This window comes from Chanodichthys erythropterus, chromosome 24 (assembly GCF_024489055.1).
Source record: "Chanodichthys erythropterus isolate Z2021 chromosome 24, ASM2448905v1, whole genome shotgun sequence".
NCBI classification, from domain to species: domain Eukaryota; kingdom Metazoa; phylum Chordata; class Actinopteri; order Cypriniformes; family Xenocyprididae; genus Chanodichthys; species Chanodichthys erythropterus.
The window spans coordinates 10857386-10881105 of NC_090244.1; the positions used below are offsets into that span (position 1 = coordinate 10857386).

Below are 23720 nucleotides of genomic sequence, written 5' to 3' on the forward strand. Positions count from 1 at the left end.
ATAAGAGAGATCATACAAAATGTATGTTATTTTTTATTTAGTACTGTCCTGACTGAGATATTTTACATAAAAGATGTTTACATATAATCCCCAAGACAAAAAAATAAAAAATAGCTGAATTTATAAAAATTACCCCATTCAAAAGTATGTGAACCCTTGATTCTCAATACTGTGTGTGGTTACCTGGATGATCTACGACTGTTTTTTTGTTTTGTGATGGTTGTTCATGAGTCTCTTGTTTGTCCTGAGCAGTTAAACTGAGCTCTGTTCTTCAGAAAAATCCTCCAGCTCCCAAAAATTCTTCAGTTTTCCAGCATCTGCATATTTGAACCGTTTCCAGCAGTGACTGTATGATTTTGAGATTCATCTTTTCACTCTGAGGACAATTGAGGGACTCGAACTCAACTATTAAAAGAGGTCCAAACATTCACTGATGCTTTAGAAGAAAACACGATGCATTAAGAGCTGAGGGGTGAAAACTTTTGGAATTTGAAGATCAAGGTAAATTGTACTTAATTTGTTTTCTGGGAAACATGCAAGTATCTTCTGCTGCTTCCTAAGGGCAGTACAAAATGAAAAAAAAAAAAGAAAAGAAAAGATTTTTAAACAACATAAGAAAAATTTGGACATCTTCATCCTGTTCAAAAGTTTTCACCCCCTGGCTCTTAATGCATCGTGTTTCCTTCTGGGGTGTCAGTGAATGTTTGAACCTCTTTTAATAGTTGTTTTTGGGATTTTTGGGACCTGGAGGATTTTTCTGAAGAACAGAAAGCACTTGGGAGTCAATAAGTCAAGCTGCAAGAAAATAAATCAAAAGAACTTATCCCGTTTGTATCCTTTTTTATTTGTTGCACGTTCAGATTTTTAGTACACAGACAGTGACAGCTTGTATATAGATGTACATATTACATAAACACATTATTTTTCATAGTTGTCTTATGGCAAAGCAGGTTAAGAGTGACTCCTACTGTATCTGTAGACATATTTGTAACAACCGCCCCCTTCCAGAAAGAAAACATCAACAACTTATTGCTTAATATAAAACAATGGCTAATTGTAACAATTGTAATCATATTATTAATAATAATACTCATTGAATCCTCACAAGAAGAGATGCAACACATGGTTAAATAAGAACTACTATATTATTAAAAAAAAGAACTCAAGGGAAATCAAAAGTATAACAGTTCCACATGACAAGGCTAGTGGTACAGACCTATTTTTAGATTTACGCCCTAAAAACAGCGAATATCTACAGCATAGAACATAGATCGAGAAGGTAAGGGGTGCAAGGGAAGGCAGGTGTGGCAGGTCAAACTGGTGCGAGCCCTGATTTGAGTAAAGGTGATATGGGGCCACATTGACAATACTGTACAGCACTTTCAAAGGACATTATACATTCAGGGCCCCCGGGCAGAGATCAGGGATCGGGAAAAAATGCACCTTTGAAAGGTGGGCATGCTCTTTATCTCTTATTAAGAGCTAACGACTGCATACTTCAGACAGGAAATCAAGGAAAACGACACAAACACGAGGTTGCATTATCAAAACTCATGCAAATCAATACTGGGGAAGAACGTGTTTGTCCATTCAGTCTTTAGGAGGAAACCTGTCGCTATTTTGAATTTGACTTTCACCCTCCCACTTTGAACACCCTCCATGTGTCCTTTCGTTCCATCTCTCCCTCTCTTTCCTTTTTCACATTCACCGTTTATTCCGTTTCACGCATTCATCTTTCTCTTTGTACAGTATCTACAGTACTGCGCCCAGCTTTGCATGAAGTGAGGTCGATCACGATGCGTTGCCTGGGTCGATAGCCCTTTGGGGGCGACTGGAAGTGTCTGTGAGGGGTGGGGCACCTTGTTTTTGGGGGGGTGGGTTTGTTGGGGGATGGGATTTGCCCTACATTCCGAGCTTGGAGCGACATGCTCCAGAAAGCCCCGCCCCTTACAGACAAACACACATGAAACGCCCCTGAAAAGTTGTAATTGTGTGCTTCCCGTTTGAGGAAGCCGCAGGAAATCTGACATTCAATAAGACAGAAAAGAGCGAGTGTGGAATGTAAAATCAACGGTTGCTCCGCCCTCGTAAGTCCCACATTAGCTGCGTCGGCCAATCGGATCTGAGCTCATATCAGTTACCTCTGGAACTTAATTCCATTTCATTCATTTATTTGTTCGATCATTCATTTGCTCATTTTTTGTTTGTTCACTGATTTGTTCATTCATTCATTTTTTCGTTCATTCATGTGATTGTTGGTGTTGCGTTTTTAGAATTTGTTTTTTAAAGCTGCAGTCTGTACGTTTTGCCTCTTTGTCGCCATCTCTGTTTGAAAACCGTTATTTGGGGAATTATCATTTCTACGTGGGTTGTGGATCGGCACGGCTTCTCAGCGCGGATGAATCGAATGTTTGCTGCCAGTCACCACATCGGTGTGGATACCGTTCTTCAGAATCACAGATTCTACGTCTTGGAACTATGACAAAAATAAGAATTTTCACCGGAAAATGTCATCTGAAGGAGTAACAAATCTGCGACTTGTTCCGACCAACTGAGAAAAAAAGCGTGAAAATAGCGTTGCCAATGGTGATTAAATCTAACGATCGTTTAGCTCGGATCACGTCAAGCTGTACAAATTATTATTGTTATACTTTGTTCTCAAATTATAATCAGCATTGCGTGACTATGTGTATTTAGTGTATTTAGCAATTTCTGTAGCCATTCCACAGTCCGAATTCTTTTGCTTTTGACTACGGGTGAATCTCCAGTTGTCACTGATGATTGTCATTTGGATCTTTCTGGATTACAATACGCCATCAAAATGATACATTTAATTATTCCAGCTGCTGTGAAAAAATGATCCTCATATATAGCCTTCTAGCTGGGACTACTTCTTTATGTAAACAGACGTGACGTAAAGACGCAAAGACGAATGGCTACATGCTCGAATTTCCTGCAGAAACCCACCAGTTCCAATTTTATTATAAAACATTATTACTAGGGCTGTCAAACGATTAATCGTGATTAATCGCATATAAAATAAAAGTTTGAGTTTGCCTAATATATGTGGGTGTACTGTGTGTAATTATTATGTATATATAAATACACACAAATTGATGTATATAGTTAAGAGAAATATCTTATTTATGTACAAAATATTTTTATTTATATATAATATAAATTATATAAAAATATAAATAAATACATATACTTGTAAATATTTCTCAAATATATACATGAATGTATTTGTATTTATATATACATAATAATTACACACAGTACACCCACATATATTAGGCAAACTCAAACTTTTATTTTGTATGCGATTAATCACGATTAATCGTTTGACAGCCCTAATTATTACAAGCTTACCGTTGTAAATCAGGTTAAGGTAAGGAGATAGTTTCGAACACTGGCTGGTTATGTACTTGCTCAAAAATTGATTTTGGATCATTTTTAACCAAAAAAAGTTACGGACTGCAGCTTTAATTTTGTGCGCTTTATATACATATAACAGATTTTCCAATAATGGACCTTTTTAACAGACAGACTTTTTTATTACCATTTTTAAAAAAAAAAAATGTTATAACACTGTGCTTTGTGTTGTATTACTAAGCATTAAATTTCAGAAAACTAGTTCAAGCTGCTGCATGAATGTTTCTAAAACAACGGCTGTGGGAGTGATGGCAAATTTGACATATTTCCCTCTTCTGACCAACATAATCAATGTCTCATTTGTTTTCCTACTATAAATGCTATTTTTATTTTGCTATTGGAGCAAAGTGGAATGCAAAAAATGTTTTTGTTGTAACTATAAAGTTTACCCAACTATGTTGAGTTCTAAGAACCATGTGAATAGGTCCATTGAGAGAAAGGTCCATTGTAAAATAGCTAAATGTGGATGTACAGATCTAAATGAGCTTAATTCTAATACATATGAATCCTTCTGTGTTGTTTATGTGCATTAATTTTGTGTGTGTGTGTATGTGTGCGAGTATATGTATACAGAAGCTCTGTTACCTTGCAGAGCCCAGCCCTCATCGGAAAATGTACGTGTGCATTCGTGTGTGCGTTTGTATCAGTAGCTTTGGTATATTCTTCGTGCGGGGCTGGGTGCTGTAAGGGAAGCGATGGTCCGGTTTGGGTCAGAAGCTGATTGTCTATAAAAAGATCGTCCAGAACCAATCCCAGGCAAAGCCACTTTCATATGACAGTGAGTACACACTAAAAGGGTACTTTTGTGGGACGGTATGTTATCTTTAATGAAGCAAAACTTGATTTGAAAGTGAATGGCAAAATGATGCATTCTAATATAGTTTAATAATATTTTAAGGCAAGTCAGTGGTCAAGTTATACAACTTCTGCTCCTACTTTTTAGTTTTTATTAACATATTTCAAATAAGAAATCAAATTTAGCTCAAATAATAATAAAAAAATATCAAAAAGATGATTCTTTCTTACAGTACGAGGTGATGCATACATTCGCAGTGACTGAATGAGCTGAGATGATTAGCCGAAAGCTACTGTTTACTGGTTAAGAGATTTTCACCCTCTTCGACTATACAATCGTTTTGATTTCGTTCGTAATTGAGAGGGAGAGCATAACATGGTTCACTCATAAATCACCCTCTGGTTTAAGAACCTTCCCTTCTTCTTTCTCTTGCTTTGTTTCGTCCTCTTCCTCAGGACCAACCCCCTCTACCTGCTACCCAATCCATCAGTTACTCCTCAAAGACTGTCATAGGACAGGAATGAGTGAGAGCAGGGTCTGATGGGACTTGTAGTTTTGTCATAGGAGAAGGTGAAGGCCAGAGGCAGCAAGCGAAGGGTGCAGATATACTGACACATTGAGCGATAAGTAACCGTGTTACAAAATCGGGGGAAACCAAACACTGTTTTGAAGGGGGGGGGGTGACAGCAAGTCTTCATTTTACAGGTTAAAGGAATAGTTCAACTCAAAATGAAAACCTCAAACTGAGGTTCTTCTAAAGTCGTATGTTGTTTTTTTATTCCGTGGAACACAAAAACAGATGTTTAGCTGAATGTCCAAGCTGCTCTCTTTCATACAATGGAAGTGGATAGGGACCAAGTGCTGTCATGCTCCTCAAGGGACAAAGCAAGCCAAATAATGGGGAAAGTTTATATTCACTGCAAATAATTTGTGGTCACCATTCACTTTCATTATATGAAAAAAAGCAGCTTGGGCTACAAATATTTCATTTTGTGTTCTACTAAGGAACTAAATTCATACAGGTTTCTTAAGACAACTGGGAGTTTTTTTTTTTCATTTCTGGGTGAAGTATTCCTTTATGAGGGCTAACACTGAAAAAACTGAGAGAAAGGACATAGAAAATGGCTGAGAAAGAAAGAATGAAAGCAGTATGAGACCTTCATTCTTCTCACGCCCTCCTTCCACGCCACGTCTCTCTAAATGTGTGCATGTGAGACGGTGCACGAGGGTTCAGCAGGACACTTCCATGGTGTGGCTGACCTGCCCAACTCCCTCACTGCTATCTGAGTGTGTGCATGCGCGGTTGCGAGAACCATCCACGGAGCCGGCGCTGGTCAGAGAAGCTGTTCGTGAGCGAGCAAGACGGGTCATACTGGCTGAAGGCACTGAGAGAAAAAGAGATAAAAAAGATGAATAAGTCGTTTCATATCCACAGGGAAGTTCGTCTGGGATGCATGATGTGTTGCAGAGGAGGCAGGGATGACATGCTTGAACTTTTGGTCGAAAATAATTTCAGCCTCAAGCTGATAACATTCCACCAGAATGACTCAAATCCAACTAAAAAATATCCAACCATTATCTTTATATCTAAATGCCTTTGTTTTCAGTGCATAAAGTCTTTTTCTTAATCAGTATTTTTCTTGTTTTTACAGTAAAATAAAAACAATATCTAAACATACAAAAGCAGATTCATTTTTATTTACATATTTTCATTTTAGATTTCATTTTCCTTATCCCATTTGAATATTTCCTCTTGTTTTAAACATAAACCAAAACATTTTGTAAGATTTTTGATCAAAACAAGAAAAACATTTTATGAATATATATATATATATATATATATATATATATATATATATATGGGTCAATGACATGACAGGTTTTTTTTTTTTTTTTTTGTCCAAAGGCCTTAATAATAATAAAAAAACAAAGATATGACATCCAAAGTATGTAACGTAGTGCAACTAGATCTATTTTATTGAACCCAAAAGGTTTTAATTATATTTTACTACATTTAAAGGTATTTTAAAGATTTTGAAGTGTCAAAAGGTCATTCGGTTTAACCGTCCAAAGGCCAAAACAGCCATTTCATTTGTGTTTAAAATATCTTAAAATGTAATAAATGTATATATTTTTTTTATTCTGGCATGATTTTATAACATCACACATCAACATAGTGCAAAATGGTATTACAATTATGTGTAGAAATCGTTGCTTTGTTATGAGAAAGAATCTCCAGAAAAATTAATTTCATTGATGTCATTTGGAGTAACCAATATAAAGGGACCATTTTGGATCAAGTCATGCAGTCAATATCATGTGACAGGATGTGACATCATTCAGACACCTGCAAAGGACCACATGGCCATGAAGCAAAGTAGCTAACGCTCTCTTAACTAGTTGAAAAATTCATGTTTTCACTTGCTCATACGCATGTCCCGAAACATCAGGTCATTAGGTACAACCGAAAATGTTGTAATATTTTAAAAACTTGTACTAAATATAACATTTTTGATTGTCATTTTGCTAGCTAGCTAGATATTAGCCTGTTAGCACTGTTTGAAAATATTGTCATTCGGTATAACCAAAAGTGTAATTCGGTAAAACTGAAATTTTGATTAAACCAATTGACTTTTTTGGTGACAAATTTTGTCCATCTTGTAAAAAATGACCAACGCAGTGTTAATTGATTATAAAAACCACATAATCTCATTGTTAACACTTAATAAAACTTCAAAATGAATTATTTCTCCATTATGTTTTTACATTTTTTAAAACCTTAATTGTCAATGACCCATAATATTTTAAGCATTTTTGCTTCTCAAAGTGTCGTTTTATGGATGTTTAGATATTTGTACTGAAAACAAGAAAATACTGTAATTGACTTGACACTCATTCAAATAAATCAGAAACAGAAAATATTATGTAAAAATATATAAATATTATAAATATTTAAAAGTTATAAATATAAGTATTTATAAAAAATATTAAATATATCAACTATAAAAGATGTTGCAGCCTATGAATCCTCTTTTAAAGGTGACATTTCAGGGAAAGAGTGCATATTTTTCTTTATTTGAAACTTATTCTAATATATCTAATATAAAATTCTAAGCTAAAAAATACATTTGATGCCATGTTTTTGAACTTAAGTTTTTGTTTTTCGATGTCTCAATATCAAATAAGTGCCATGCAGAGAGCTTGACAGCGCATTCAAAGCACATTTTTCCTCCAGAGGAAAAATCACTGATCAATAAAGGAAATAATGAATGAATGGAAATATCAGTCTGGGAAGGATAAATACAGAAACTAATCAAGGCCAATCAAAAAAGCAAGGGATTAGAAGACTAAACTACAGGTGTCATTTAAATGAGGAAGAGGGCAGGCGTGAACAGGAAGCAGGAAGTACCTGGCCCCCCACTCATTCTCCGATCCTTCATATAAGCAACTGAGAAAGGGCAGGAAAATACACATACAGTATAGATTATAACAAATACAACACCTCCACACAGACATTTATTCACATGCATACACTCACAACTGTCTCAAAATGGAAGTCACATGGGAGACACACAAAGGAAAAAGGACACTGAAAACTGTGAAAATTGGATCGGTTTACATTTGGCAGAGAAAGAATCATCAATTGAACTGATTTTGGTGCAGATTTGCCCTGAAACTTTTGTTAGTAAATACACTGATAATCAAAATGTTATTAAACTAATTAGACTTACTGTATCCCATTCCCTGCAGGAAGTACTTGAAAGCCTCTGTTAGTTTTCCAGGCTGTAAAAAAGGAAAAATTTCATGCTCGAGACTCAACGAGGACTGTGTTTTTCCTACAGTGAATTATTGGCTGCTGAGATCATGAGGTTATAAAAATTAAGTTTGAATTTAGTTTTAACTTAAAGGATTAGTTCACTTTCAAATGAAAATTAGCCCAAGCTTTACTCACCCTCAAGCCATCCTAGGTGTATATGACTTTCTTCAAAATGTAAACTGGCGTCGCGTCAGTTAAGTTTTTTCCGTAAGTTGAATAGGGAAGGCGTATGTTTATGGTGGATGGATGTGGATGGAGACACTTTCTTCAGCTTCATACTTATTGGTATCGCTCACTGCCATTATAAAGCTCGGAAATGTCAGGATATTTATTAATATTTCTCTGATTGTGTTCATCAGAAAAAAGAAGGATGGCTTGAGGGTGAGTAAAGCTTGAGGTAATTTTCATTTAAAAGTGAACTAATCCTTTAAGTTTTTCCTTATTTATTCATTAAAGGTGCCCAAGAATACTTTTTCACAAGATGTAATATAAGTCTAAAGTGTCTCCTGAATGTGTCTGTGAAGTTTCAGCTCAAAACACCCCATAGATTTTTTTTAATTAATTTTTTTAACTGCCTATTTTGGGGCATCATTAACTATACACTGATTTTGGCAGCGCCGCCCCTTTAAATCACGTGCTTCCTGCCACACAAGCTCTCGACTATATTACAGTGCATTTACAAAGTTCACACAGCTAATATAATCCTCAAATGGATCTTTACAAGATGTTAGTATGCATGCATGCTTCGAATTATGTGAGTAAAGTATTTATTTTGATGTTTACGTTTGATTCTGTGTGAGTTTGAGGCTGTGCTCCGTGGCTAACGGCTAATGCTACACTGTTGGAGAGATTTATGAAGAATGAAGTTGTGTTTATGAATTATACAGACTGCACGTGTTTAAAAATGAAAATAGCGACGGCTCTTGTCTCCGTGAATACAGTAAGAAACGATGGTAACTTTAACCACATTTAACAGTACATTAGCAACATGCTAACGAAACATTTAGAAATACAATTTACAAATATCACTAAAAATATCATGATATCATGGATCATGTCAGTTATTATTGCTCCATTTTTCGTTGTTGTTCTTGCTTGCTTACCTTGTCTGTGCACAGATCCAGACGTTAATACTGCCTTTCCTTGTCTAATGCCTTGAACATGATCTGGCATATATGCAAATATTGGGGTCATACATATTAATGATCCCGACTGTTACGTAACAGTCGGTTTTATGTTGAGATCCTCGTGTTTTCCGGAAGTCTTTTAAACAAATGAGATTTACATAAGAAGGAGGAAGCAGTGGGGTTTGAAACTCAATGTATGTCTTTTCCATGTACTGAACTCTTGTTATTTAACTATGCCGAGGTAAATTCAAATTTTCATTCTAGGGCACCTTTAATATTAATAAATGAAAATATTTGATTTTTAAACAATTCTGGCACTGTCATAGACTGATCTGAGATCAGACACGTCAAGCAGTCTCACCTGTGTAATTTGAGGCATTCCACCTGAATCAGCCATCTGAAACAAACCAAATCCATTTTTATTAATCATTTATTTCTGAAATTTTGTGTAACAAAATGGTGAAAAGTTTTGCCTCTGTTTCTACAGTATGTTTGCTCGCTTGCCTTCAGGAATGTGGTGTGGGTTGGATCCAGCTTGGAGTTGCACTCAACCTATGAATAAAAAGCATTTATAATGTTTTTAACAAACATACGTAAACATTTACAAATGTATCAGGGCATTTAGAGTTTATATAAAGAAATAGATAAAAGAAGTTCTTCAAAAGGCAGTTGAATGATGGGCAGTAAGATGGATGGTGTGATGGAGGGAGGATGGATATATATATATATATATATATATATATATATATATATATATATATATATATATATATATATATATATATATATATACGTATATGTGTTCTTGAGGTCTGACCCAGTTACAGCGGTACTGCAGAGATGAGTCATATTCCAGCACTAAGGGAAGACAGCTGCACAGATGCATTCGCCTGCAGGCTCTGTTCGGTCCTGGAATGGGATGGGTGCCCTCTTCTTTCTAACATGTTCACGATTCTAATGCAAACTTCCACCAAAAGTGTCTGAATTATCCAGTGGATGTGATACTGATGGTGGGAACACATCTTTCATCTATGTGTACTTCCCCCAACCAATATTTTATTGTTTTTTTTTTATCTATCTGTTGCTTTCTGTATCCTCTCTATATCTATCTTCCATATATTAGTTTATATATTATATCCATATATTATTATATATTTTTTTAATAATTACATTTTTACATTTGAATACATGGATTATTTAGATCAGAAATTGAAGGAAAAGCTATCAACTAATATTACTATTATTACTATTGTTATAAAATGGAAAATGCATAGATGTGTCCAAACGTTTCACTGCTGGCATATTTGCTTTTCTGATCTCTCATTCGCTCAAAATCACTTTAATTTCAATGCCTTACTTATTATTTTCGTCTTAATCTCTTGCGTATCCTTCTGTTGTTTCTTCTGCTCCCACCTTTTCATCTTCTTCCTCTTGACCCAAATTACTCAAATCCGTCTTTTCTCTCATCCTTTTTTCATTTACCTCTCACTCTTATCCATCTCTTCCCCTCCTTCATTGTGTCCCTCTTTTTCCTCATCTCTCACCCTGTGTGTCTGATGAGATGTGATGGGGCACTGACCCAGCTTTCATATGTTAGATTAAAGGACCATGGCACAGAGTTAAAAATATCCAACACAGACAAGCTAGCAAAGCCTGGTAGATCAACCCTGGGACCAGTGCCATCTGCTCCCATGAGACAAACGGAGAAAGAGGGAGGGCAAAAGGAGGTAAACAGGGGGATTGACCTGTCTCTGAATTACAAAATACATCCTCGTTCGGCAAATATGACACAGAAAGACAGGTTTATATAAAGTTGGAAAGGAGAGACATTTGGTAGGAGGAATAACTTTTGAGAACGATGAGAAAAATATTATTCCTCCCAAAATATTACACACAAAGACTCACCACGCCCTCCTCAGCCGGAGCATTATCACCAACGACCAGCATGACTGGGCACCTGCAAGCATGAGAATTGAGAATTCAGTCTGATCACACAGGCGTATGTAAACGTGACTACTAGACTAGTCAGAGTCAAATTAACATAGTCCTCACCTCAGGGTCTTCGCATTTAGCACAGTGCCACTGCGGTTCATTTCCAAATCCCTGCGGCTATAGGAAAAAACAGATTTCTTTTTTTAATAAGCTTTTTTATTCAATGCATGCATTATGCATCAATTTCTATCCATTAATGAGGAGGTGTTCAGTTACCTGTTGTACATATTCCAGAAGAGCTGTAAGTTAAATTGGTTGATGGTGTTATTGATCTGTTGGCGGTAGTTTTGCACAATTTCTGTGTTGCTCATTAGCTCTTCCTGTAATTCAAATACAATAATACATGTTATGTTAGCCAAATATTTAGCTTGAGATTTAACATTGATATTTATATTTTAAAAATGAAATCTTAGATGTGTATTTACTATTATTCTAATTATTATTATTCATTCATAAGGGTACTCAATGCTTGTAGCCTACCCATAGTGAAACACGTATAATTAATTTGTACCTGGCTGAAGAGGTGGGCCAGGACAGTGTCTGGTAAAGCACTGGTGAGTCCTGAAAGTTTTGTGGCAGCCCAGTCGATCCATCCTTTCCCATTGGGGTCAATGTTGAGTAGAACTAGACCCTCCACAAGATCAGGGAAAATCAGCTACGGGTAGAGAGTACAGTTGAATTGCACTAAATGTGAATGAAAAGACCACTGAACAAACATAAAATGCTGACATTTAGTACTAACAGCAAATTTGGCGAGGATGTAGGCACCAGCCCCGACTCCAATTCCCACAATGCTCTTGAAGCTATAGAAAAGAGAACAATGAGTAATTTAAATATGGGGATTTTAGGAATGGATATCATTACATTAGCATGACAGGTTTAATCTGACTGACCCAAAGTGTTGCACCACACTAGGAAGCATCCCAGCTAGCTGATCCATTGTGGGATACTGATACCTAGAAATAACAAGATTCAGAATAAATATTGATATCTTGAGTTACATGGCTCTCTGAAAAACCCGCCAACCTTACGATTAAATTTCATATTTGAAATCATCAATGAAATCTAACAACAACCGGCTCATAAATTTAGTTTCTAAACGCTCGAATCATGACAAAAAACTATTTTTCAGGCTGGATCAAGCCAATGCGCGTGCGCAGACCTAAATGCGCGTCTCTTTGGAGGCTCGCGTCTGACTGTTTCTATAGAAACCGGTGATTCTAACGGCCGCTGAAGTGACGCGATGACTTTACCAGTCGGCGATTGGCTCTTTTTTAGAAGGCGGCCGCCATATTGCGCGTTACACTTTCTCCCATATTCAAAACTATACGAGTGACACGTCTTGTGTTATTCTATAGTCTTTAGATCATATACAGGTAAGATTATTAATAATTTCAATCAATATTTCATGTCCACGTAGCCTATTAATTTATTTGGCGAGTAGCCATGCAATAAGTGGGATAACCAATTTATAGTACTATAGTGTTTTGGAACCATACTATAGTAAAGTAACGTTACTTGAATTAATTTGTTGTGGTAATTCTATAGGTGCTGTGGTAATATGGCAACTAAACAAATTACGTTACCCAATACTGTACTAAGTTTTCTTTAAACTATAGGGTATATTATACTACAATACACTACAGTTTACTGTAGTAAAAACTAAAGTATACTACAGTATTACAGTTGATCAGTTCACTATAGTTAATACTACAGTATGCTGTAGCATTCATTAACAAAGTGTTGTAAATACTATAATATATGCAGTATACTACAATTTACTGTAGTATGGTTCAAAAATACTATAGTATTTACTATAAATTACTATAGTATTTTTTCACCTGGGAATGTAATTTACAGTAATACATTTATTTATTTATTTATTTATTTAAAGGTGCTAAAGAGGATGTTTTGTTTTATACATTTTTGCAATATTACTTGAAACTGTCTTTACTAACTCATAAAAGACTATTTATTAGGTGCACTGAAAGTAATAATATTAAAGGTGCATTCACGTGGCCTCGTAATTCCTGTAGTTACGAGATTCCTGCTTGTAAAAAGCATTCATGTCCTCGTAGAGCTCGTAATTACAGCTTGTAAGCTGGGAGTTTTCTGAAAGCTCCCACATGTACCACGTTGTACCGCTGTACCACCTGACCGCTGTAGATTAATTTAGTTGATAGTGGTGCCATGGAAACGCATAATTCCCAGTCCAAGGACCAAAAGGACGTGAATAGCTCCGAATATAACGTCACGCGTTGTCATTTCAAGATTCCGGTAAATACGAGGTGACGTGAACGCAGCATTATATACATCATCTGTGCACGAGGTAGGGCCTTAAAAACATCAGCCAATCGTTTACGCGATCATCGCGTAAACAATTGGCCCTCTGGCTTGTCAATCACTGCCGTGACGTTCCTTGTGAGAGACGTGCGCGGCTGCGCGCTCCAGTAACTTTCCACACTCCACAGGCGCCGCATGCCTTTTTAGATCTGAACTTAATGGTTGTACTTCATGAATGCGAATATATGACTAAGGTTGGTATTTAAAGAAGATTGTTGCAGCTTATTGCAGTGACAGTTAACAGGCTAAAATTGTTATTTTCCATAACGATTGACTGTCTGTACATATATTTCTTACCGTGGCTAATACTGGTCTATATGTTAATGTGTGCATTCATCATACCCTTGTGGCATCTGGGGGGCACCAATATGCTGGCCTGGGGCATCCACGTGGCACACCACAAAATGCTTAGTGATCTCCTGCATGTCTTCATTGTGGAAGAAGGTGTTGAAGCACAGCTTGTCTGCTCAGAGAAAGAGAACAAGACAGATAGTGTGGCATGAATGATTGTGTTCCTATACCATGCCTGTGGTATTTACATCCTACATCTCCAACAACCATATATAATACATTGTTAACCCAGAATCCATTGGGTTCCCTTTCGTAACGTCGTAGATTATATAACATTACTGATTATAAAAGAATGCTTCAAATTTGGGGCAGTTCTGTAAATCGTTTCCGCTCATCTCTCCTGCCATTGGCCTACTTAGATCATAAAATGAACAAACAAAACAAGTTCAGTGTTCTAGCTAACTGCTCAAGCGGCGCTAATAACTCATTTTAGATCATGCCATCTTCCTAATCAACATCAAATGTATTTTAGCTGGTCTTCAAGTTATTTAAAGGAATAGATTGCCCCAAATACTGACTCATCCTTATGTTGTTCCAAACCCATATGCTGTTACCTGTTCCATGAAGTACAAAAGTAGAAATTTTGGAAGTCGCCCATATAACTTGTGTGCTTTATTATAAGTCTTCTGAATCCAAAATTAAATAAAAGTAAAGTAAAGTAAAATACAATACAGGTTTGCAATGACATTAATGATTTTTAGTTGCACTATTTCTTCAATGGATTTAATGAAGTTCCCAAAAAAACTCACTTCTGAAATTGGTTTCCAAAGTTGACATCCCATTCTTAAAGGCGCTGCATTGTTGCATGAATCATACCCGAGCTTCTCTACCCTGTAGTGAATGAACCGTTTTTTTTTCTTTTCATTCCGTCCTAGCTGTATTGCTCACTTTGCATTTTTTATATAGGCCAGTGTTTCCTTTCAGTGGTCTGTGTCACTCGCTCGCTCTCTTGCACTGAGTCATGTTTTGTGATGGAAGAATGGCCATGCATACTAATACATGTATCTGCAGCAGAGAGGAGATTCAGAGTTATTCTATGCCGCAGTGCTGACCTTCCCCACTCCCCTCCCCAACACTGCATGATGGGTATGTTTTTGTGACCTACATATTTCTCTCACTCTCTTTCTTGCACTGCATAAGAATAAGAACAGGCAGACAATAACACACTCCAGGAATAGATAATGAGGAATGGGCAGATATGGGGAGGAGGAGAGGAAGGAATTAGGTGGAAAGAGGAAAGAGAGAGGAGCAGTAGAGGACAGGAAAGCCGTGTTGCGAGTGATGAAAAGAGCTCTCAGCCAAGGTTACGAGTCATTTAATTCCGGCACATTTTACGGAATGTGGAATTCAATATCAAGGTCAATATTGACTCTGCTGAGTCTGACCCATAAATGGATCTAATGTTGCTTATCATGGCATAGATTAAATTCCTGTAATTCATATTTAGTACAAACATTATTTTTGATTTTAATAGACATTCATTCCCCCTGTTTATAGCAACTAAAAAGTAGCTACAATTAACAAAAAAATATGTTAATAATTCTTAAAGGTTTAAATCACCCCAAAATGAAAATTATCACATAATTTACTCAATCCTCAGGTGTATATGACTTTCTTCTTTCAGTCTAATACAAAAAATATTATGGCTCTTCCAAGCTTTATATTGGGAGTGAATAGTAATATTTTGAAGACCAAAACAGTACATCCATCCATTATAAAAGTAATCCAAACTGCTCCAGGGGGTTAATAAAGGCCTTCTGAAGCGAAGTGATGCATTTTTGTAAGAAAATATTCACATTTATCGCTTTATAGGCTATAATTACTAGCTTCCGGTAACGTCCGTCCAAGCGTTCCTCAAGTTCCGGCTTATGACGTAGGATGTAGGTGTAGCATAAGCTTTTGTGAGAGTAGAAACTCAAGCTCCTCTGACATTTACTCTTTAAAAATTCTCGTTTTAGACTTCTAATTTGTGACTGATGTTTTGTTTTGCTCTATCCTCTGCACTTCCATGTTCGTCAATACGTCATACGCCTGGTCAAAGTTCACTCTTCTGCTGGAATCGACTCACGTACGGAACCCAGTGATACTAGTTTACAAAGTTGTATATGGAATTGTAAATATGGATATTTTTCTTACAAAAACACATTGCTTAATTTCAGAAGGCCTTTATTAACATCCTGGAGCCGTATGGATTACTTTTATGATGGATGGATGTGCTTTTTTGGGCTTTTTATTATCATTTATTCTATTCAATTATATTCTATCCCATTATATCTATTCACTCCCATTATAAAACTTGGAAGAGCCAGTTTTATATTATTGCGTTATATTATATATATACATATATAAACTAAAGATCAACTTTAAGCTATATACATGCATTTAATAACACACACACATATATATATATATATATATATATATATATATATATATATATATATATATGTGTGTGTGTGTGTGTGTGTGTTATTATATGCATGTATATGCATACATATAGCTTAAAGTTGATCTTTAGTTTATATATATACATATATATATATATATATATATATATATATATATATATATATATATATATATATATATATATATAAACTAAAGATCAACTTTAAGCTATATGTATGCATATACATGCATATAATAACACACACACACACATATATATATATATATATATATATATATATATATATATATATATAAACTAAAGATCAACTTTAACTTTTGTGTCTGAGTTTTTGCACCATCACATATGTGGTGCTGAGATCACCTGCCACCTGAGATCAGCTTTGTCTCACACTGCATGCAGTTTGTTAACAGAACTGATAAACTGCAGTCAGCTGGCATCCAAATTACAGCTCTGATCACAGCCCACACACATCACTTCCAGAGAGCTGCTCTTTAAACATGCACAAATGCAAAAATACACACACTAACACACAAGCATCTCTTGTTGGTTGTGGAGATGGGGAAATTAACTCCAGGTCAATGCGTGAAAACAGATGGTGTTCCAAGATTGAAATCGTGCAGTGCGTGTTGCTTTGGCTATTGGAGAGCAATGTGCTTATAGTTTACCTTTGTACACAAACACACACACACAAAAAAACTGTTTACTTACGGTTGAGCCCAACATCATGGTAGGTCAGGATAGCTGGCTTGTTGCCCTTGGGAGCCCCGCGGATCACCACGTGCAACATCCCATAAGGGGTTTCAATGTCATGTTCCTACAACAACAAAAAACAATTTCAGCAAACAATCTGAGAAGATCCAGGACGGACTTGTCCTAATAACCACTGACCTGAAATGGATCGCTTGAGAGGCCTGAACAGTACTCGCGTATTACCATTTTATTCAATTTTTATTAATTACCAGGGTGCAGTCAAGTAAATTAGGCCAGTTTTTGACATTTGGATGAGATTGATTCCAGCCTGTATGTTGTAGCATTTAAAACGCGTATATTGTAGTTTCAACAATTGAATGCTAAAATTTAAGAAGGTAAAGAAAAAATCAAGATTGGCAAGAGCTGAAAACAAGACTAATATCTAAATATAGCTGCAAGCAGCAATTACGGGCCAAGCACAAAAATGGCACAAGAAGTCAGCCAACATGGCTGTGCGCATCAGACCAACTGCTAATGTGAGCAATGAAAGACCTATTAAGATCATTTTAGGCAAAAGAGCTGAAAAATGATCAAAAATGAGGATTTACTGGTTCATCACTTTCGACCAATAGGTGGCGCTGTGACCAAATTAATGTGGTATGGTCAGAGTGAAGTGACAAAGACACTTGCAAAGTTTGGTGTCAATGTGTCAAAGCATTGCAGAGATACAGCTTCAAGACTGGGTTTTGCATCATGCCACTAGGGCTGGGCGATATATCGAATGCTTTTGTCATGAGCATTTCGTCAGTAAAGCCGGTTCCCTGATTACCACTTAATCGCCATCACCTGCTTTCAAATGGAGCGCCATTTAATAGACAGAGCCGTAATTCACTGATAAGCCACGCAATATCGCGTTCAAAAGTTATTAGCATTTTTGTAAATTTTGTTATAACTTTTGACCACAAGGTGGCGCTGTGCCGAAACTTCTCAGGCTCCTTCAGGACATCGTCCTGATGACCCATACCGAGTTTCGTAACGATACGCTAATGCGTTCGTAAAATACAGCATTTTAGCACAAAATTCGAAATGGCCGACGGCCTAAATGGCCAATATGGGAAAATTGGATATCAATCGACTCAACATGATGCCCTGAATCTAACAAGACCAAATTTATGATTTTTGGACAAACCCATCAGAAGTTATAAGCAAAAATGACCATTTTTCATATCTCTGCACCAGCAGGTGGTGCTGCGCCGAAACACTGCATGGTACCTCAGGTCATGCTTGTGATGACATGTCCCAAGTTTGGTCTGAATACGATAAAGCTTTGCGGAGATACAGCCTTACTTCTGTTTTCGCAAGCACTGCATACAATTTGTTTGCAAGTTTTTCGAAAACAGTTTGAGGAATCGACTTGAATTCCATAACTTTTTGTCAGCATGGTCTGAAGATGATCTGGTTCAATTTTCGTGAAAATTGGAGTAACGGCGTAGGAGGAGTTCGAAAAAGTATAAAAGTAAAATTCAAAATGGTGGAAAAATTTTCATGACGGAAAATGATGTCATTGGGTACATTCAAATCGGCTTGATCAGGAATCAGAGGAAAAAAATTTTGTTTCTAGCCCTTACGGTTCAAAAGTTATTAGCATAAACATAAGTGCAACTTGGGACAGCTGCTGGCGCAAGAGGGATTGAGTTAGAGACTCCAAATTTGCTTTGGACAAAGGTCAGACTGTCCTCTAACTGTGTGCCAAATTTCACAACTTTCCCGCAAGCGGTTCTATGGGCTGCCATAGACTTCAAGAGCGGAAGAAGAAGAAGAATCGAAAAATAAAAAGAACGCCAACAGATACAATAGGTGCCTAAGCAATAGGTGCCCCTAATTAAGCATATCTGATCCCAGATTGACTGCACATGGTCATGTAACACAATTTTAATTAGCTATTCCAAAGGCATTTTAATCTGACCCACATTTAGTCTCAGATTTTATTCCAAGCGGAGAAGCGATTTAATGTATGTGGAGGTTTTTTTTTTTCTTGTCCGGAGGATTATTTTAGCATCTCTAGCTTTCCAGTGTTATGCACAAATCCTAGCAGACACCTCGCAGGCAGCCCTCTTCAAAGCTTTATGTAGATCCACTGAGAGACGGCAAACAAATCTCCTGTGGGGTTTAAGCTCCTGTCATTTGGTGTTTTTTAGGACAGCTGTTTGTGTCTGTGTTTAGGTCCAAATTAAATCTCGTGGCAGCTGTCACTCTGCCGCAAAACATTGAGCATGTTTTCTAGGGAGGTAATATTCAACAAACACTGACAGGATAAATAGGAATTTTGACCTAGATTCAACAATGTTACACAAATATGGGCCAGAAAATAGTAAAGCTGTGCATCATAATCTCTTGAAATGCTCTTGTAGCTGCTCATTTTTCAAGCTCAAGGTCACACAACTGTCCTTGTAGGAGAATTTTTAATGATTAGACTGCAGATTTAACATTTACCATCATTACCACATGCACAGACACTCTTTTCTGAACACGCACACACACACACCAGGTTACTGCAGAGGTACATTAGAGTGCACGTTTCACCCGTGTCAGTGTGTTAGTGTGTCAGTGCAAATGGCCACCTCACACATGACTGGACATTTCTGCAGAACTCAGAATCCCAACATCACAAATACATGATTTAGACAAAACAATTATTGTCTATCATCTTCATCTTTTTGTTTTTTTCCTTTTTGGTAATTTTTTTTTTTTTTTCTACTATTAGTTTTATTAAATTTTATGATGTTTTTAGTATAATAATTGGCTATTATAAATTAAATCATGTTACATTATTACCGTAGAATGATAATAATTAGCCATCAGGAATGAATAAATATGCAACAATGGAAATGTTTCGGAATTACCAGTTCAGTAGGTCAAGCTAGTTATTTCTGACCACATGGTAAACAACAATTTATTTAACCAGCTAAGCACTTAAGAATGATAATATAGCATACAAAACATGTTACAATGTTTTTTTTTTAGCTGTTTATTATTAGCATTCTATCTCTTATTCTCTATTTACATTCTTGTAATCACAGATATCCCACTCACCCCGTCCCAGCACTCCGGCATGGCTTCTTAGAGATTGTGTACGCTTGCTTAGAGTATATGGAGCAGGAAAAAGACAAGGTCCTCTCCGGGCAATAGGATTCGGATGCAGGGAACCAGAGAGATGCTGCAGTTGCTACGGTGTCTCTTTGTCTCTCCTTGTCAAGGGAGTTTTGCAGCGCTGCTGTCCCCTCCCCCAGTACATTTCATACCCCACCCCTGCTCTCTCATTGGCTGAATGCAAAAAAAAGGCTGCCTTTGATTGGCTGAGCTTTGTCAATCTAAATCTGTTGTGTTTTGTCTGCATTTGTCCCATATTTTCTATCTTTATCTTCCGCATACTCATAAAGGCCTTTAATATGGCTATTAAATAGTTTTATTGCAATTTAGCAGCGATATAGCACTTGATTCTCTGTGAATAGAGGGTATCGTTCAAAAATTAGTAATTATTTACAAATTAAAATTTATCATATGAATATTATTATTAGACAAAGACACAACACAGAGAGTTAAATGGGCCAGGTTAAATAAATGCCAGTGAAGGTTTTATAGCAACACTCTCAATGTGACACGTGTATGTGACAGCGTCTGTATACGTGCGCTTCAACATGAACACATGATGGAGTGCTGAGACATGAACACATGAGGCACATGGCCCACTTCTGAGATAAGGATGTATTTACATGCGCTGTATTCTGTAGTAAACGACCTCTGTTTGAATTTTCAATCCACTTTTTCAGTCAAAGAGGACTGTGGCCTGCAGACTCCACTGCGTATTTTAAATGCACATGTTTTTTCTCTGTGTACGTGCAACATTAATCCCTTTGTGGCTGACTGGCTTTTGCTAGCTCAAATACACAACCTCTATCTCCACCTCTCAATTGCAGATCTTATACTTGGGTGTAAAAACAGTTGCATTGTCATTGTCAAAAAAGGATGGACTCTGCCCACCACATCACACCGCACACAAATAAATGCCAATAGGTTTTTAGTGATTAATCTTTTGTAACAGACATTTGTAGAGTAACAACAACAAATTAAATCATGAATTTGTGGCTACTAATTTGGTGTAATGGTTACTGCCCATCCCATTCCCAATACAAATATACAGTAGTAAACGGATAGAATAGAATGTACCTTGAATGCACTGCAAGTTGCACAAAAGCCTCACAAAATGAGCCATTTAATCTTCTGAGGTAATTTTGGTTCTAAAATATTATAGGAGCCTGTATTTTAGAAACAAAATTTAATTTTGAAGAAAATGCATTTCTATTAGTTGTGTTAAAAGACGTAGCTTATATGACAAAACATTCACACTGCCAGTTTTTGGGATTTACTTACAGGTTTGAGTCTCGAAATCTCCCGTTCACACAGCATCTTACAATACATGCAACAGGAGTCAAGCCCGTATTCTCTTAAAGGGATACTCCACCGTTTTTTCATATTAAACTATGTTATTCCCTTAACTAAGACGAGTTGATACATATCTCTCTCGTCTCAGTGCGTGCACTAAATCGCTCTGTCTTGCGGCGAAACTTTGTTAGCACTTAGCTTAGCCCAGTTCATTCAATAGGGGCCAAGCAGAGAAGCTACCAAACACCTCCACGTTTTCCCTGTTTAAATACAGTTACTCGAGTAGTGTAACTCGACCTAGGACGGTGACACAAAACAAAACGTTGCGCTTTTCTAAGTGTGTAAAATGGATAACTATATTGTATGGCGGAATACCACAGCACGTTGGTTCTATTGACGGAAATGATAGGGAGGAGGAGAGGGAGCGGGGGCCGGAGAGAGGACTTTTCACGAGTTTACGTTTCACGATGTTTTGTTTTGTGTCACAGTCCTAGGTCGAGTTGTTTGTTAGCTTCTCTGCTTGGCCCCTATTGAATGAACTGGGCTAAGCTAAGTGCTAATAAAGTTTAGCCGCAAGACAGAGCGATTTAGTGCACGCACTGAGACGAGAGAGGTATGCATCAACTCGTCTTAGTTAAGGGAATAACATAATTTAATATGAAAAAACGGTGGAGTATCCCTTTAAGGCAGTGGTTCCCAAACTTCTTAGCGTGGAGTACCCCCTGAAGACCCATCCTTCCGAGTACCCCCTCTCTTCCACTTCGACTGCAGTCACACCTTTACCATTAAGGGACAATATTTGCCCCCTAAATTGATTTTCTAGTGCATTTTTTACCTTTATGAATAACTTTATAAAATAAATAATGTTTGAAATAAAAATGTTCAATAGACAAATATGCAATGATGGTAAAACTAAGTAAAACTTTTAAATATTAAACTAAAACCGCCAGTAGGTGGCAGCTAGTCACTGTTTTTATGAGTGAGTCATCGAGTCATTCATTCAGTAATGAAGCAAGTGGTTGTGAATGAATCATTGAATCATCTCACGATTCGTTGAAAGCCGCAGAATTGTCCTCGAAACACAGACGTGTGTTGTAGTTCTGCTGTTTTTTTTTTTATTATTTCATTGCAAAATACACTAAACACTGGCAGTACTGAGTTTAAAATGTACGTTTTGTTTTTTGACCTGTTGTATAATAATGTCACGATTGCAGTCATGTGGATATTTGAGAAAAATTGCATTCTTGCTCGTTATCATCATTAAATACAAGAACTCACACAAGGTATGTTTTTGTACCGGAGAAAGTTTGAGTCTTAAATCGAAATTAATTCATTATCTGTGTCTATATTTGTTCTTCATGTGAGTAAGTGCTAAATCCCCACTTTTACAAAGATGCATTGTCGAGAACGACAGTAATTTAGCGCGATTTAAGGCAGCAGATTCGGCACGCAATCTATCATATGCATGCTGCTTGTGTGGAAACAGTCATTTTTGACTGCAAATGATGAGGTAATTTGATTAAATGTACTGGATTTACGACATTTTGGCAGTTAGAAATACATGCTCTATTTTAATAATTTTTTTTTATGTAGAATTAAATGAACTACTCAGCATTTTGTTCGCGTACCCCCTTTTGTCACCTCAAGTAACCCCAGGGGTACACGTACCCCAGTTTGGGAACCACTGTCTTAGGGGATAGTTCACCCAAAAATGGAGATTCTATGATCATTTACTCCCCCTCAAGTTGTTCCAAACTTGCATACATTTCTTTGTCCTGCTGAACACAAAGGAAGATATTTGGAACGTTTGTAACCAAGCAGATCTCATCCCCCATTACCTACTACTACCATGGCAGTCAATGGGGGGTGAGATTTGCTTGGTTAAGAACATTATTCCAAATATATTCCTTTTGTGTTCAGCAGAGAAAAGAAATTTATACAGGTTTAGAACTTGAGGGGGAGTAAATGATGACAGAATTTTCATTTTTGGGTGAACTATCCCTTTACCAGTAACCATAGCGACTGTGACCAAAGTAATATTAACAATGGCGATGTCCAAAAAACTGAAAACTCATTGCTTTTAACATAACAAGAGTCTAATTTGTCAAATATTCATTAACCGATTGCTGCTTTTATAGGATGGAGAGCGTAGCACACAAAACTGACAGGAGCAGCTCTGGTGCATAACAGTGACTGGATCTAGAACCTTCAGATGACACACAGCTCATAACTCCATCACTGTAAGTTACAGAAACCACACATGAAAACCTACAACACTAGTTAGACATGCGTTTGTGCAGCAGAGTGGCTCTC

General features: G+C 36.8%; 1 protein-coding gene across 8 annotated transcripts in view; it reads right to left on the reverse strand.

Moving 5' to 3' along the window:
* Nucleotides 1-829: 829 nt before the first annotated feature.
* The window catches only part of ndrg4 (NDRG family member 4), a 38680-nt gene continuing 15789 nt past the window's right edge, over nt 830-23720 (reverse strand). For 5 of the 8 annotated variants that reach the window (XM_067380699.1, XM_067380696.1, XM_067380697.1 and 2 more), the window contains 13 exons: nt 16983-17088; nt 13853-13973; nt 12061-12123; nt 11910-11970; nt 11679-11822; nt 11384-11487; nt 11228-11284; nt 11081-11132; nt 9680-9727; nt 9537-9572; nt 7963-8014; nt 7641-7679; nt 830-5616 (listed from right to left, as the gene is read on the reverse strand). In XM_067380699.1, coding sequence (XP_067236800.1) covers nt 5462-5616; nt 7641-7679; nt 7963-8014; nt 9537-9572; nt 9680-9727; nt 11081-11132; nt 11228-11284; nt 11384-11487; nt 11679-11822; nt 11910-11970; nt 12061-12123; nt 13853-13973; nt 16983-17088 — 1038 coding nt within the window. In that variant the 3' untranslated portion in view covers nt 830-5461. Of the gene's footprint in view, nt 5617-7640; nt 7680-7962; nt 8015-9536; nt 9573-9679; nt 9728-11080; nt 11133-11227; nt 11285-11383; nt 11488-11678; nt 11823-11909; nt 11971-12060; nt 12124-13852; nt 13974-16982; nt 17089-20057; nt 20236-23720 lie in introns of those variants that run through there. The other 3 variants (XM_067380701.1, XM_067380702.1, XM_067380695.1) reach the window with 3 other exon arrangements.